This window comes from Ambystoma mexicanum, chromosome 6p (genome assembly GCF_040938575.1).
Source record: "Ambystoma mexicanum isolate Mex_15411 chromosome 6p, UKY_AmexF1_1, whole genome shotgun sequence".
Taxonomy (NCBI): domain Eukaryota; kingdom Metazoa; phylum Chordata; class Amphibia; order Caudata; family Ambystomatidae; genus Ambystoma; species Ambystoma mexicanum.
The window spans coordinates 230,921,181-230,938,220 of record NC_090935.1 but is presented as its reverse complement, the minus strand read 5'-3'; the positions used below and the strand labels follow the sequence as shown (position 1 = coordinate 230,938,220).

The following is a 17,040-nucleotide window of genomic DNA, read 5'->3' as shown; positions in this document are numbered from 1 at the left end:
TTTAACAGCTATAAGTAGGCCACACATTGGTCTACCTTTCTTTTGTTTTAAGGCAGGAACACAAGCAATGTCATAGTTATCAGGGATAGGTTGTTCTGAAAGCCAGGTTTCTTGCAATATAAGTATTTGGTATGCTAAAAGCTGTTTAAATTTATGCTTATCAAACAAGTGTGAGAATCCTCTTGTGTTCCAAACCGTGAAGTTCAGCAGCGGAGTAGTAGTAACATGGCACTGATTTGCATAGTACTTATTTTGATCATTAAGAGTATTCCTCAACCAGGCCCATGATGTTTTATTACAAGTTCCCCTCTCTTTAATATTGCTTAATGTTCCATTAGAAGATCTATGATTTATATATCTTTCCTCCTTGAAGCTTACAATTCTTTCACCCTTTCTTGCATCTTTTTGACAAGTCTCAACTTCACCATGTGATCTCTCTGTAAATTATCTTTCCTCACGTCTTTAGAACTGGCAGATGTTAACCACAGTCCTTTTTTATCCAAATTATTTCTCTCTTTCTTTTTGGTATCTCTTACTATCCTCGAAGGTACTAAAAATGATACTGCATTCATTTTTATTGTTTTGGTATATTTAATTGCTTCAATATCGCATGATTTTATGTTTTTTAAGTTAGGTATTTTTTTAAATATAGTTAGGAGTGTAGTCCTATTTGGGTGAGGGTGATCTCGTTTCCCGTCTTTCATCAGAGCACATATATGTTCTAGGTCTTTGCTTAGACAATCTTTTTCATCTATAATCTCTATACGCTCATGATGTTTCTAAGACTTTCTCTACATTCATCAGCTCTACCTTTTGGATCAATAACAGGCTTATTAATATTTGTCGATGTTACCAAAAATATTGCCGTATATATGGTCGTTGGGAACGGCCATAGGCGATATTTTTAGTGGGGATAATATTTGGGGTTATTGGGAGCGGGGGTTGCGGGGGTGTCCCTCACTCCCTTTAAAATAATATGGGGGTTGCGGGGGTGTCCCCCGCAGGTTCTATGCCTTATTATAGCTGCAAAAATATGGCAATACTTTTGTATGGCAATATTTTTGCGGTGATATTAACACATGGAACCATAAAGGCAGTATAATTTTCTTCTTAATGCAATAAAGTTACCAGAGCCAAAATCCTTTCATTTGCTGTTACAACAGAAGCATTAGAAACCCAACGCCAGACGAAGGTAGATCACAGTGCTCCTCAGTGGATCAACACTCAACCTTGCACTCTCACGATGCGCGTGTGCACTTGAATATGTAGTGCTTGCAAGAGGTAGAGCCAATAGCGTGGGTGGAGCCAAAGTCCTCTTTCATTTGCTGTTACAACAGCAGCAGCAGAAATCCAGCGCCAGGTGAAGGTAGATCACAGTGCTCCTCAGCGGATCAGTACTCAACCTCACACTCTCACGATTTCTTTGGACGTAGGTGGCAATTTAATATGACTAGCGTTCTTTAATGATTTTTAAAATGGGGATGGCCCTTGGTTTATGTCCATCAGAAGGGAACAGAGCTGGCTTCCTTCAATAACTTTGCACTTGGGCTGACGAAGCAACATGAGCATCTTCCTTAAATCTTACTTTTATATAGGTTACCTTGAGGGCTAGGTCTACCAGCATACAATATTGATAGTTTCTTTCACTCCTTTAGCGTTATTCTGTGTGACAAATTATCTTTTCCAAACAATGTTCTCACAAACAAAATGTCAAAATTAAAGAAAATAGTTGTGTTTGCTTTTCCAGAGAGCCTTCTAGTAAGGATTCCCCGAGCCTCTCAATGTTATATTGTCCTCGGCTCTTCTCTTAGACCTCCCTTGGATTTTGTGCTCTGTCTCGGGGAGTCTTAAAACCATGACTCTCTTGTGTGGTGATATAGTTCTCTGGTCAATGCACTATCATTCTACTCTTTGTCTCTTTGGCTCCTTAATGTAACTCAATCTGAGAGGACGGACAAAACACCTGCTCCCATCTGGTAATGCAATTACTCATAAATGCACCACACGTAGCCTCTTTTGCCACAGAATGTGTTCCCTGGTCTCATAAAAGTCTTAGTGTCCCCCACACTCATTGGAAATTCGAAAAACCACAACTACTGTCAAACAGTGCACTTACATAGTCCCCTGCATTAATTGCTGGAACATCAGAACAGCAACTGCCATCAAGCAGGGCATTTGGTTGACCAGCTCAGCGCTTCTGTGGGATAACATTTGGGGGGAGGGAGGTAGGGAGGATCTCCAGACTACAACTCCCATTTAGTTGTACACTTGTCCGACCACATTACCACTTCAATTGGTTTAGCTGATTGGGAACTATCAGGACAACAAGTTCAATCAAGTAGTTCACTTGCTTTTCACAGGTATCCAGTTTGTATAGATTGCACGCAAACCTCCCATTACTGTCACTTCCTCCAGCCACCATTTCCCAAACACTTTCCATATTCCATACAGTCATTCAAACAGCATAGCACAAACAGCATAGCACAATGATGAGAGCTTCCCACCAAAGAAGTACCTGCTCAGAAATAAATACATTGCTATGTGTCACATGTACAGTGCTCAAATGCTCACCAGCAACTGTAGGACTGAGTTCTACAAATCCATATACATGTATACAGATGATGCCTTACCCTAATGGGATAGACAACCGCTTCCTTCACTAATCGCTTGGCTTCATCGAGTCCGATAATATCATCCCACCTTACATTTGGATTATGTAGGTAAATATCCTGCAGAATGAAAATAAAATAGGTGAAAATGAATTTGTCTATGTGGCCGTTTTAATGTGCTACACATCGTATGGCGTGATTGAGACGACATGCATATTTAATGTGGGCTAACGAGACAAACTAACCCCGCCAGCAGTACCATCTGCTAACAACAGTGGAGGCCAAACAACGAAAGAACTGATTAAGAAACCAAGTACCTGCTGACTAGACAGTTCCACATCAATTAACCTTCAACTATTATGGTCATTCAACTTCAGTTGTCCCTTTTCAAAACGTTTAACTTTTTTCAAATCATTTGTGTTTTAAGGCACATAGTGCTTCAACAGAAACACTGTACATAACAATAAACAGTAGGTGGAAAAACCATCTTCTATGGTGCTCAGGAAAAGGAGAGTAACGAAAGAATTGATGAAGTGGAATGAGAGCAACAGCAGTGCTGATATTAAAGCACAGCCACTGTGGCTTTAACAAAATATAAACAGTAGTAGGCAGTTGTGGATGGGGAAGAAGGTCATAGAGGGGGTGGAGCAATCACACTGTAGGTCTTGGGAGATTCTTCAAAAGATTGGATGCACGTTTTAGGTCAGTATAAAATCCCTGTACAGTTGCGCTGTGTTTATATCTATTTTATGGATGGATGGAATTCCAATGGTAGGTAACTTTGAGGAGGAAGGAATGGAACCAGTATTCAAGGAGGGTAGGCCGCAGAGAAGTGCAGGGGGGGTACGATGGCAGAAAAGGAGTGTGACAGATCGAGTGAGTCAATCAGAACATACATTTAAAGACCGGAAGAATTAAATGAAAGAGTTTCCATTTCTGCATAGAGAGTCATCCTATAATGAGGCGATGGGTGGTGGTGATGGGAGGGGGGGGGCAGCAAGGGCAAAGTTTAAAACTTTCAGTACCAATGAATACATCGGAGTGAGTTCTGGATACAGACATTCTACTTAAAATGTATAATTAAAAACTCTGGTTCTATGGTTCTAGGTCTTAAAAACAAAGCAAGCAGAATTTGCACGACAAAAGTAGAAGAATTATGTGACATGCATGAGAACGTTTACAAATTAGCCTTCAAACTCAAGTCGGACAGAATTTCTGCAAACCAATTCTTCAGTATATGGAAATGTCCTTTGTGCCAGGTACATCTACGGCCTCCCTACAGCTGTGCAATAAACCTGCATTCATGCAAACTTAAAATGGCTCAACCCTCGGTATGACACAGAGAGCTACAGTGTGATCAGAGAACCTCCTGAGTGGCATCATCCCATGTAACAAGGTGCACAGCCTTTTTCATTCTCAGTATTGGCCCACTTCTGACAATTATTCCACATAAAGAGGCACCCCCATTTAATCTCTAGACACTTATGTTAATACACATTTAGAGCACAAACATAACCACTGAAAGGGCACCATACTGTAGCTGTGTTAGGTCTTCGAGACAACTTGCTAGACCTATTTGGCAAACAATGATTTTCACTGATTTTCTGAAGGCTATGAATTGGCTGTGGGATCAAAAGACACCTCAAACCGGTTTGAGTTCTCTAGTTGCTGTCTTCTCAAGGTGTTCAGGTTAATAAAACAAACAGTGGTAGGGTTTTAGTTCAAACAACAAGTGATGGGATTTCCGAACATGGATCTTTAGGTCTATATTCCTAAGTCCTTCCCTCACTTTTCTGGCTGGGGGTCGCCCTTTATGCGTTTCAAATAGTCACTCACAGTCTCTAGGATTTTTAGAGTTTCCCAAACACTTCTTTCATGATCTCGGTCTCATTTGGCTGGTGCAGCACTTGACTAAATCTCATGTTGGTCTGCATGGACTCTACAACAAGGCACCTCTGTTGCAGTACGCATATGTCATCCAAGCAGGGTCAAATGTCAGATGTTCCAGAAATCGTTGGACCCTAGGGTACATCAGTGTTCCCCTCCTGTTAAGTTTGTAGCTGGCCTTCTCCATTCCAGGGATGGCACACATTCACCTCTGTTACATTGAACAGGGTCCTTATTTTTTCATTTCTGGCTCTTCTCAATCATTGAACTCTCTTCTTCCCTTGCTTGTCTTGGGGTACCCTTTGGCTGTGGTTCGTACTGTATTCATAACAGTCCTGAAACAATCTTCTGGGAGCTTGTGTGTCTCTCTCCGTTCCCTTCTTTCTTCCTGTGTGTCTCTTTCCTACTCTCTATTCTCTTGCTCTCCCTACTCCTCTAAATATGGTTCTTTCTTCTCTCTTTTTCACACACCTGGCTCCAGTCTTTGCATTTTCTCTTTCCTCTTGTTTTGTTCTCCTCTATTTGAATGCTTCACACCCCATCCCCTCTCCATTCTCTCTTTCCTGATATTCCATCTCTTGCCATCATCTGTATTTTAATGCTCACATGTACTCCTCTTCAACCAGTTCCCCTTGATATTCCACCTCCTTTCTCTATATTTTAATGGTTTGCCTCCTCCTCTCCAGTCTCACTATTATAATATTGGTCTTTCTCCTCTCCAGACCCTTACCCATCTTCCTCATCTCCTTCCAGATCCTGCTGTTCATCCTCCATGCCTTCCTCTCTTGGAAGGTGTCCTCCTTTTCCTCCTTTCCTACTCCCTCTCCCTTGCACTATTCCGTCCTCTCCTATCTCTTTCTTCTTCCTTTCTTTCAGCTTACCTTTCTCTGTGTTCGCCAACAATCCTAACTTCCATAGTCTCTGCTCTTTTATAGTCCTCTGGTATCTGTAAATGAGCTTCTAAGTGTGAGACCGGCAGAAGGTCTGTGACAATCAGGAGAGGGCATTCTGAATGGCTTGGATAGGAATGAGCTACAATTCTATTCCTGTATACCGATTGTGTCGCAGACTGTGCTGTGACTCCACAGACCAAAGTGATAGTAAGGTTGTCTGTCATCTTGATTTAGGTGGCCCTTTGTCTGTCGCCTGCATATGCCACTGCTAATATCCTGTTCTGCTAGTGTCACAGTAAACTTTCTCAAGGCAGCATGGGGCTGACCAGATGTGTGCCCCATTTACCAAGCTCATACACCTGTCCATCACTTGCATCTATTGCGGTACATAAGCAGCTCGTAGAGCTCTGTGAACACAGGCTTGTGAGCTAGGTTCAGTAAGATTCCCTGTATCCTTCTGGTTTAACTGCATTTCACAACTTGGGGCCATTGGAGAGGGTTTCTGATGATTCTGAGAGGACCATGTAAAGACAGTAGGAATAAGCTAGAAGCCATGTGACATCCTCTACTGCCACCTTTGGAACCAGCATTGCAGAGTAGACCGTGGTGAGTAGCCTCCATGGTCCCCACACTCCCATCTTCTGTCCACTCCCAAGTGACATGGTCACAGTTAATGTTCAATAATCCAGAGATACCGAAGTAAGGCATTCCAATGGAGCTTGGCCAGTGATGGCAAGGAGCGGTCCCCCATTTTACATAGTGTGAGTGAGACTTCAGAAGAAGATACAGATCGGCTGAGTGAAGCATGCAATGAGGAAAATGTGTACATTTTGTAAAAAAGAATTTAAAGCCAAAACAGTGAAATGCTCTGCGAGTCAAGCATACAGCTTTAAACTTAAAACACTATTCCACTGGTGACCATTGAATTTATATCTGAGATTGGTGGATCTGGGCTATCCTCTGTACTTTCAGATTAATACCTGCAGAAGTTCATTAAGTGTCAATAATCCACCCTGGAGACAGTACATGCCATTCCCAAGGTCAAACGGCATAAAAATGAAAAATCATTTTTTAATTTTTTATTTGTTGTAGTTAAAAACTTTACATATTCTTGTAAAGAAATGTATAAAACATAAGAACACATAAAAACATACAAATATATAAAAATGACAACACATAATTCCATTACATCCTATCTTTTATAACTATTCATTAAACACATGAAACCATTATATAATCAAATTTGTTAAATAAGTTGCATACGATAAAATCTTCATGTTCCGGAGTAATGGGAAACAACATCTCACCGTAATTCCATCAATTAATGACCTCTAAATTGAATTGAATTATGTCTTTCATTTGACCAGTTCAGGTTTTACAGGTCAGAACAACCGTCAACCATATCCAATAAAGTGCCAGATGCAAACTATTAGTGCTAGTATTTAGACAGCATCTCCAAAAAGGTTGACATTTAATGGAGTCTAAATTATGACAAACTCCCCAAGATGTAATGGAATAATAGAATAAACTGCCGTAAATTTCTAAAAGGGCAAGGTCTCAGATATGGTGGAGATTTCCCAAAAGTATAAAGCATTTGAGGGACATGTGTATATAATTTTAGATTTGCCAAACGGGTACAATTATTATCCAATCCCCTTGCCCCACCTTCCGCTCAAAGATCTTTTTCGACTCGAAGAAACCCAGATTCCAATCAGGGGACCAAGCAATTTCTTTAAACTGGGATAATACAGAGTTCGCATACGTGTTATCCCTCTTCGATTTAATTTCCTGTCTCAGTAGGTGTAACAATGGGCAAATAGGTTCTGTCTGGGCTTTAATGTGAAGGTGGCCATGTTTTTTCAAGACCATTGCCACTATAGATGTTTGGCCCAATTCTAGGCGTACTATCTCGATTGGGACACAAGTCGGCATGTCTACAAATTCTTTCCAAATGTTGGCCTCCTGCTTCCCCACCCACAACAGATTTGCCAGTGTCAAACTTTCTAGAACATACAAAATTGCAGGGCAAAAACTCTGCTTATATAAATGCAGCATATCCTCCCAGCTGTAATCGCCTGTTCCATTGGTAAACCTGACTATAACTGCCATTAGTTTATTTATTTATTTTATTTATTTATTTATATATTTATAACGGGCCGAAGCTCGCAAGCATCAGGGCGCGACAAACACACGAGAGGACAGATCACAGGACAACATGAAAAGGGAGGACGGGGGACTCAAGGGAGTCCATGCTGAATATGTAACGAATTATCGAAAGAGTAACGTTTTCAGCTGCTTCCTAAATAGCGAGTAGCTACTTTCCAATCTGAGTTTCTCAGGAAGCTCGTTCCAGAGCGCAATAGCTTTGGTGGGGAAGGCTCTCCCGAGTCCAGTAGCTTTGACTCTAGTGTGGCTAACTTTGAGTAGCCCTTTTTTTGCTGATCTAAGACAGCGGCTTGGTTCATACCAAAGAAATTCCTTCTCTAGGTATGTAGGAGCCGTGCCAAAAAGACAGCGGTGGACAAGTGTCAGGGATTTGAATTTAATACGCTCCTCAATGCCGAGCCAGTGAAGGCCTATTCGGTCATGGGTGATGTGCTCGCGCTTGGACTTCCCGGTAATAGTTCTAACAGTGTTATTCTGGATGATCTGGCATTGTTTAATGCAAGATTTGCTTGAACCGAGCATCAGCGCATTCCCATAATCCAGTCGGGACAAAATCGTGGCTCTAGCAATGGTGGCGCAATTTGTAACATTGAGATATGGCCTAATGCGGCGTAGTAATCTCTGGTGGTATTGGCAGTTCTTTTTAAGAAAAGCGACTTGAGCGTCTGCTCCTAATGAGGATTGCAGGTATATGCCAAGTATTTTCACCTTAGTTAAGACCGTGATGCTAGAGTCCTTGATAAAAAATGATGAGTAGGCTGGGCCTAGATTGGATAAGGCTTTTGAAGATCCGAATGGCATAAGTTCTGTTTTTGAACTATTCAGACACATCCAGTGGGCTTTCATCCAGCTTTCTATAGTATTATAGATTGCTGAGAGTCTGTTGTTGTCTGTGGTGTGGTCTCCACTGAGTTCTATAATCAGTTGAGTATCTCATCTGCGAAATTGGTAAAGTAAATATCCAACTGTGAAAGAAGGGCACAGAGGCCACGGATATATAAATTGAATAGGAGAGGGGAGAAGCTAGCACCTTGAGGGACGCCACAATCCACTGGATTCGTGCCAGAGGAATGTCCACCCCAGGTGATTTTGGATTTTCTGTCATCCAAAAAAGAGGATATCCAGTCGATGGCTTCCATCTCTTGGGCTGCCTTTCTTTGACGTGCTGAAATACATTCTAAGAGTCCCTGCTGGGACTCAAATCTGACTCCCAAGTATCTGTATCTATCTGTGTAATCAATCTTGATGCCCCTGATAAGCAAGTTGGGCCTCATAACTTTTCCGTATTTAGAGAGGATCATCTGTGTTTTTTGTCGATTTATAATTAGATGATTTACATAAACATAGTCACATAATGCTTCGGAAGATCTCATCAAACCGGAAAACGAGAAGCACACTATGGTGAGGCATGAAATCCCACTTTTTCCACAACCCATCTAACCCTATCCCTGTTTATTTTTGGGGAAACTACAACTCCCATAATTCCTCCCCACCTTGTCTTGGCAAATGTACTGCACCAAGGAGGATGAGGAATGAGGACAGAAGGATTACCTCCCCTGACTTGCATTGGCCCTGTCCCTGTAATGAGTCAGAGTCAGCCACATAGCTCTAGTACACCTGCCACTTATTAAATCTCCCTGTGAAAATAAAAGGTGGCATTCACAGACACACTTTGAGTGAGGCTGGGTACGAGAAGGAACAGCTCTTGCGAGGCTGATGCAAACCAGGCTGTGGGAGTTGGAAGGCCCAAGGGCAGAGGATCTAGAGAAAGCTAGGCAACATTTCCAAGCTTTCAGGAAGCCGCGAGTGTTCGAATAGCAGAGCCGAGCAAGCGGAGGAAAGAAACCTTCAAGGTGCCAGGAAATGGCCCATGACCCTCCCAGGTGAACGGCAGAGTTGGGGAGGAGCAGAGGAGGCTTTGGTAATGGCCTTGAGCTGTGAAAGAAAGATGCAAGACATTAATCTAACACAACCAGTGAGTTATCAAGCAGAACAAAAGTCTGGTTGATGTTAAAGGGAAAGTGACTGTGATTTGAAAGTTGAAGGATGTGCGTGTGCCGATAAAACACGAATGAAGAGAGGAAATGTTAAAAGAAAACGATACAGAGTAACAGAGTGGTCCTGTGAAAGGAAGTGCCATATTTGAACGTCTCTGTGAAATGTTATGAATTTTGAAAGGTATTGCAAGCGGAGATCAATGAAAGTTAACTAAGAGGAAAATGAAATATGTGAAATGTGAAAGAGGGCAAAAGTAAAATATAAGAACCTTTTATTTTGGACTAGACTCACTTGGACATGTTTGTTATTATTTAAGGGTCGAGACAACTCCCATTTAGAGTTAAGGCCAGTTAGGAATTCGACCAACCCAACTAGAACACTGAATGGAGGTTTTTGAGATTAGTATCCATTGCGTCTGTGTCCACTACTTGATGCCATGCCTTCCTCACAGTATAGTCCATGATCACTAGGTTGTCCGCATACGCGAGGGACCTAATGTGATACACTTGAATATTAAGTGGAAATGCTCTTACTTTGCTTAAGCACTCCAGTAGATGAGCCAGAAGAGGTTGAAAAGCAGGAGTGCCAAACTACAACACTGTTTAACCTTTGTAGGTCTATTAAAGGATCGGGCCATGGTAATCCCACCAACCAACCTAACCTGTACAGTTGTGCCGTTATGAAAAAGCCTAAAAAATGAAGCAAAAAAAGCAGGACACCCATGCCCTTCAAGCTGAAAAATAATAGAGACATCTCTCTTGGAAGGGGGCGGGGGATGAAGTTGAGCATTATAGGGTTGTGTGACTTTATTTAGGGGAGTAATGACAACTTACCATTCATAGTTTTGTCAAAATTTTGGATTCCGGCAAACCAGAAATGGAAATCACTAAGTGCGGAATGTCAGAAGGAGAGTTTGTTGGAGTGGCTACAAATCAAACCACATTGAATTTCAATCCAACTACAGATATTTAGCTCGTATAAATGGACCTGGAATCCCCCATCCTATCTGAACATATGTTGCTGAAAAGGAGTGATTGGCCAGTAGCAGGAGAACTGTAAAGATCCCTTAGGGCCCCAGCTAGGGGCTGCATAGGATTTTTACATCCAAGCATCCAATGGAACATTCTGGGATTGGTTTGAAGGGACCACATACAGTTCAAGGCCAACTTCTGAAACATCAGAGATGACCTGGGAAGATGGCATGATTGACCGTAAGAAAAACAGTTGATTGATATAAGAAAACCAGTGCATTGGCACCCCCACCATCCACCATCCAATATCCTCTTGGTACTATCCATAACTGATGAAATCACCTGCTTAAGCACATTCCTCTGCAAAAAAACTTTCTGGGTCTACATGATCACACATGGCTCTGCAGCAGAATTGTAATGGCTTTCTCCAATAAGTTCCTAAAAAAACGATGACGGGTCATCGATCTTAAATTGGCGGCACAGTTAGGTTTTCATGGCATCTTTTTGTTTGGGAGGTGCAGGTCTGTGTGTTTAAAGTCTTTATTTAATTTACAGCTCAGTTCATCATTGATCTAAACCTTTATTTGAAAATTGACAAAATAATCTTGGCTACTGCCACAAGACACAGAACGACAGTCTCTTTGAGAGCCTAAAGGATTAGCTTTTTCAATAATCCTTCAAATTCATACTAAGTAAAATGGAGTGACTTTAGACATTAAAGTTTTGGGTAATCTTATTTCTGTTTTAACTTTGAACAGTTCTTGAGAAACATTAACAGGTATAAAGATCATTTCAGTGAAATCACCAATGTTGGTTGTCAAAATATTCTTTAGCTTTCAACTTGTATTTTAAGTAAGTCCCTGCTTTTGTTCCTATTGAAGGACAACATTTCTTTCTTCAGGAAATTATTTGACATGCCAAAGAGGCACTTATTTTGTTTTTGTTTAGAACTTACCTTTCTAGCACAAACTAACTTTTCCAACGATGTAGTTAAGGTGTGACACATATGGCAAATACGGAATAGTCTGAGAAGGATTTAAGTAAAATTGATACTGAGTGGAAGTTACCCTAATCTATTTGCAATGACCAGAGGAATCCCAATCCAAATGCTTGGTCAAACAAGTGTTGAATAAAAAGATAGGAATTCATTGCTAATCTGTCAATTAAGTTGCTGCAGAGGACCCACTGAAATAGTGAGATGAGATACTCTTTCATTCTGGTGGGACTCTGCAACCCACCACCATAGGGGGTTCACGATTTTGGGCCTGAGAAGTGGAAAGGCTGCTTCTAGGAGGATAGGCTAAAAGGTTCATGCACAATAACCCAACTCTATCTGTGTTTCCTTTGTTTCTTCACCTTCAACTTTACTCAATGTCTGCACTAATTCAGAACAATCCCTATCATTATTCACTTCTTTATAAACCATGTTACTCCTATTTCATGTCCAGATCTCCCCTCTTCAATTTCACCCACCTTCATTTGTATTACATTTTATTGGATTGTGTTGGATATGTGAGGCACCTTTATCCTTGGATTTCCGGGATCGGGTCATTCAGCTTATTGAATCTGTTGCCCCTGTAACTTACAGGATATGGGGATTGGGATCTAATGATTTCTGTCATAACTATCTGGCATATATCTACTAGGTTAGTATCTCAAAGAGCATCAACGTTCAGAAGGCAGTCAACAAGGGAGAGGATCCAAATGCTTATGTTCGCTCTAGAATCACACTGTTGTGCTCCCATCGTCTGATACCAGGAGTGAAATCTAGACCTGCAGTTCCTTTGGCAGGCCTTTGCCAGCAAGGACAGAGAGCGTGAAGTTTGAGGCACAGCATAGTGCAGTGCAGCAAGATGCACATTGTGTGTCAAATGAAGAGCATCCACATCCAACAGTGCTCCACTGCCCACCACAGCTATCTGTCTGGTGTGAATAGCGTGTACTTGGATTGTTCAGTTATAAACGTTACCATCATGACCAACAGATATTACATACCCTTACTCTGTGTTCCCTGCCATGCACTTCACATGGAAACCTCAAGGAGTCCATGGATGGCCCTGAAGCAAAAAAAGTATGCTGTTCTTTCAAGAGGTGACCAACGATTACACAACCTCTCGCTCATCAATATTCCACAAGCAGGGGCCTTTTTTGCAAGCATCACCGAATATCTAGCCTTGAACTGAATTGCAAAAGCTTTGGTGAAACAAAAAATACACTGGTGATAGTTGGATGTGAAGTACATGCCTGCCTAACAAATAATTCAGCATTTGCACATACCCTCAACCAAAGGTGAACATGGGGTGACGAAATGTCGGCAAGATGTTTTGGGAAGCTAAGTACATATTTTAGTCTTTTCCCAAATGGAAAGTATGGCTAAAGTGGCCTCCAGAAACACTGTTTGGCAGTCTTCAGCAGCTACACACATCTGAAAAAGTTAATTTTCTATAGGATTTGATTGAGAACATCTTACCCTGCTTATTACTGTTGCAAGTTCTCTCATCTCACTGTTCATACCAATGAAAGCAGTCAGTGGTTTGATCAATCTTTCCTAGACAGAGCGGAAATAGAATCATCAGGCAAAATATAAGAAACTGGCACAAAATACAATTTGGAACTGGCATACAACTTTCTAAATAGACAACAATGTGCAAAATAAAATTAAAAGAGAAAGCCTCCAAGATAAAAGCTAAAAAGGTGACTTACCGAAGGATCAGGGTCACTGTTGAGGCTGTTTATGGCAATATCATTTGAGGCTCCTTTGATCGCATCTTGAATTAATCCACGGAAGTCAATCACTTGACCCTGAAGAACAAAGTTCATATTATGGGAATTACCCACAGTCAAAATGGCTGACGATCAACACTGGTCAACTGACCAATAAATATGAAATGACACTATCATCTGCAGAACCAGTTAAGTACAGAAGGATATCTTCTGGCTTTGTTAATCTGGTGCCAGGGGAAAAGGCTTAACGTGAGAGCTGTGGATTATTGGCAGAATACAGACATTGAACAGGAACAGACTTATTCAACCTAAGCATTTCAAATTATTTCATCCTCAGAGAGTTTCTCATTAACAAACTTTGGGTGTCTCGTTTATTTTATGTGTCTGCCCTGTGGAAAGCCCACTCTGCGGTTTGGTTTTAGAAGCTGAACAGTTACTATTTGTTTTATAGTGTACAGTAATACCAACATCCTCACTCAGTCCTGTGAGACAGGCATGGTATCAAGAGAGACACAGGCGACTCAAAAGCAACAGTTCAAAAACCTTTATTGAAAATCTTTGTTGGGTTGGTGTAAGACCTAACTGGCCCTAACTCTAAAGAGGTTGTTCCCTCCACTGATGTTTCTAAGGGCCGTAATTCCAAAACCAATGCTTGCCCTCAATCTTAGACAAAATGTTTTCAAGGGGTATTTTTTAAAGAAAAAAATGGTGGCTCAAAAAAAAGAAAAAAAGAAATGGTGGCTCAAAAAGAAATGTAAACCACGACTGGCCTTCCACATAGGGCGCTTGCAGCAAACAAAGTTCACAATGCCTCTGGGTTGCCTGGGGGTTCCTTCCCCAAGCTTTACTCCTTCCAGCTTCAAACAAACAAAACACAGTTCTGGTCAGGATTCTCAGGGTTTCCTTCCCCAAGTCCAGGCCTCTCCTGCAAAGGTTCAAAATGTCTCTGCGTGCCTCTCAGGGTTCCCTTCCCCAAGCTTGGCCCCTCTAGTCTCAAACAAATGTTCACACAGTTCTTTACATGGGGCAGTGTCAGAGACTTTTGAAAATGCCAGGCTTATGCTTCACCCTTGTACGACCACTTCTGACCCCTCTCAACACACTTTGTATCTTTTCTTCTGTTTTGTTTCATTTTCCCCTTGCTTTCCACTTTGCAGTGCACTCCTGCACCTTCTTTCTCTTTGCTGTGCCCTTTACACATTCCTCTTGCTTTGCCATGCACCCTTGCACCTTCTTTTCTTACTTCTGGGTTGCTCGCACCCTCTTCTGCTTTCGGGTCGCTCGCACACTCTCTTTCCTTGCCAGTTCCTTCAAATGCACTCTTTCTGTCTTTCAGTTTGCTTGCAACTTCTCTGCACCATCTCTTTGCTTTCCTTTGACTTTCAAATGCACTCTTTCTGTCTTTCGGGTTGCTCAGACCCTCTCTTCTGCTTTCAGGTTGCTCGCACCCTCTCCTCTTCTGTCTTTTCCTATCTTGTCTCCCTTGCTTTCCTTTTTCCGTGCCACTTTCTACTTTCAAATCTCTAATCCCGCTCCAGCCACAAGCACGCCACTGGGTTGCTCTCCCTCTCTTGTTACAAAACTCACCCAGATAGCGCAGTGCTAGCAAGCAGCTTCTTCAGTTTCTGTGGCCCGAGGTCAGGGTCTCACAACCTGCCCCTCAGGCATCCTTAAGACTGGTAACACGCCCCATGGGTATGAGCAGTGCCCTGGACACGGCCAATAATTAGCAACTCGCCTCACTCCGGCTCCATGGACACACGGCTTCCTCGCCCCCCTGCAGCCCTCCAACATCACAGGGTCAGAGTCTCTGCTTCCCGCTAACCTCCAGACTTTCAAGGCTTCTCGTGCAGCATCCTCCACGTTCCAACCAGCAACCCCAGCTTGCTCATCTTCTCTGGCACAACCACACCTTTTATACCCTGAGGGTCAAGTGGAGGCAGGTGTGAATAGTTAAGGTCAACAGCCATGGGCGTAATTATAGGGAGGCACAGGGTGTTTTGTCCCCCCAACATTTGTGGCATGCCTTTTTGTCCCCCCAACTTTTGGCAGGAAATGTGACCGCAGGCTGTGTAATTGAGGCCAGGCTGGCTGAGCTCTGTTTTATTTTCTGCGTGTGGGTGCCTGTGCGGCACTGCACAACAAATGTCATATCGTTATAGTGCGCATGCCGGGCCGGTTTCAGTATAGGCTTTCAGTTTAGTTTCTGCATAGTGATACTTTACGATATTTCATTGGCTGCTTGTCAGCCAATGAAATTCGTTAGTGTGAGTGTGTGGGGAGATGACTGGCAAGCTCCTGCACGCATGCATGTGCGTGGGTGGCAACCTTCAGGAGTGTTCTTGTGGAGGTGAGCTCTGTGGCACCCTGGTCCCTGAAAGGCACGTGCGTGCAGTGTTTCCCCCATGGTGACGGTCAGTGTGTGACCTCTGCCAACTAATCCTTTCCCATGTTGCGACCTTGCAGGCAAACAAAAGAAGATTCAATCATACAGCAGGTAAGCTTCTCACCCTGTTTTATTGCAGCGCGTTTGTGCCCCTGTCTCATATTTTTAAGGTGCCCGTGCCTTTACATGTCTCCCCTGTCCCCTCTCCCTCGCGTCTCTCACTTTCTCTCTTTCAGAAATGAACATGCATAGGTGTTTCAAGAAGGGGGGGATGCAAAAGAAGAGATATGAGGTAGAGAACTACTGGGGGTGGGGAGGGCGGCGAGGGGCGGACGCAGGTACAGAGGAAAAAGGAACAAAATGGAGCCAGTGACTGGGGAGATGAGGCCTGTGGAGCTGGAGAGGCGAACCGCAGAGCTGCCTCAAACTGCACAGACCTTGCATCTTTCAGGGGCTCTGAGCTAGGCCTGTCTCTGAGTCCAGTGTGCCAGATGTGCAGCCTTCATATTTCAGCTGCCTGTTACCCTGACATAGTCTATCCCGCCCCCCGCTCCCCAATGCTCCCGCCTGGCCTGGCCCTTCAGTCCAGAATTGTGCATCTCTTCTGCTCGTCATCACTTGAAACTTCCCGTCATCATTTTAAAGACCCACAAACCCTTGATGCTGTGAGAAAAGGTCCTCCAATCCTCATCCGCTTTCATTTGAATTAAAGTTGGCACAATGTATCGGTTTGTTGAAGGTTACATGCATTCACTCGTTGCCTTAAAATAAAAGTTGAGCACCCTTGTTTCTGGTAATGCCTCTACGTAAAGAGATAGCTCTCAGCTGCCCATTTTGTATTCGGCAGGCTTGAAGTCCCCAGTCCCCTGGGGTACATGGAATATTCATTTTAGACGTGGGCATAGCTAGTGAAAAGTCACCACCCCCAACCACCATTTTCCATTATTTGACGTCATCTGGTTGTGTTTTGAGACCTGCCGTGACACCATTTACTGGAGAGAACCTTTATATTAAAATAAAGAACCCCCTTCCCTTTACCCATAACTACATCTTCTTCACTAGGCATCAAAAACAGGGTCTCCAGAATGCCTCTTTGGTGTTGACTGGATGGGTTGTGAGGAACATTGTGGTATTGTTATGACCTGTACATCGCACATTGCCCCTAACACCCAGTGTGATCTGCGAACAAATGGCTTCTGAGAGGGAACAGATTAACATGTGTTGTGTTTAGTTGTCTGCATTCCCGCCTGTTTAATCTGTGTGTTGGTGCACGCACCCGCCCGCGCATGTCAACAAACGTGTCTGTCCCATGTGTTTGCGAGTGGGCTGTCTAGTGGGTTTTGCTTTGTCTCAAATGTGTCGAGGTTCATTGTTGCCTGATGTGTATGTCTGCAGTAAGCCCTTTT

At 42.8% G+C, this 17,040-nt stretch overlaps 1 protein-coding gene across 2 annotated transcripts in view; it reads right to left on the bottom strand.

Annotated features, from left to right (window-relative positions):
• KATNAL2 (katanin catalytic subunit A1 like 2) overlaps positions 1–17,040 on the bottom strand; it is a 597,051-nt gene that overhangs the window by 260,957 nt on the left and 319,054 nt on the right. For both annotated transcript variants that reach the window (XM_069626931.1, XM_069626932.1), the window contains 3 exons: positions 13,228–13,326; positions 12,995–13,072; positions 2,631–2,729 (listed from right to left, as the gene is read on the bottom strand). In XM_069626931.1, the coding sequence (XP_069483032.1) occupies positions 2,631–2,729; positions 12,995–13,072; positions 13,228–13,326 (276 nt within the window). The remainder of the gene's footprint in view (positions 1–2,630; positions 2,730–12,994; positions 13,073–13,227; positions 13,327–17,040) is intronic.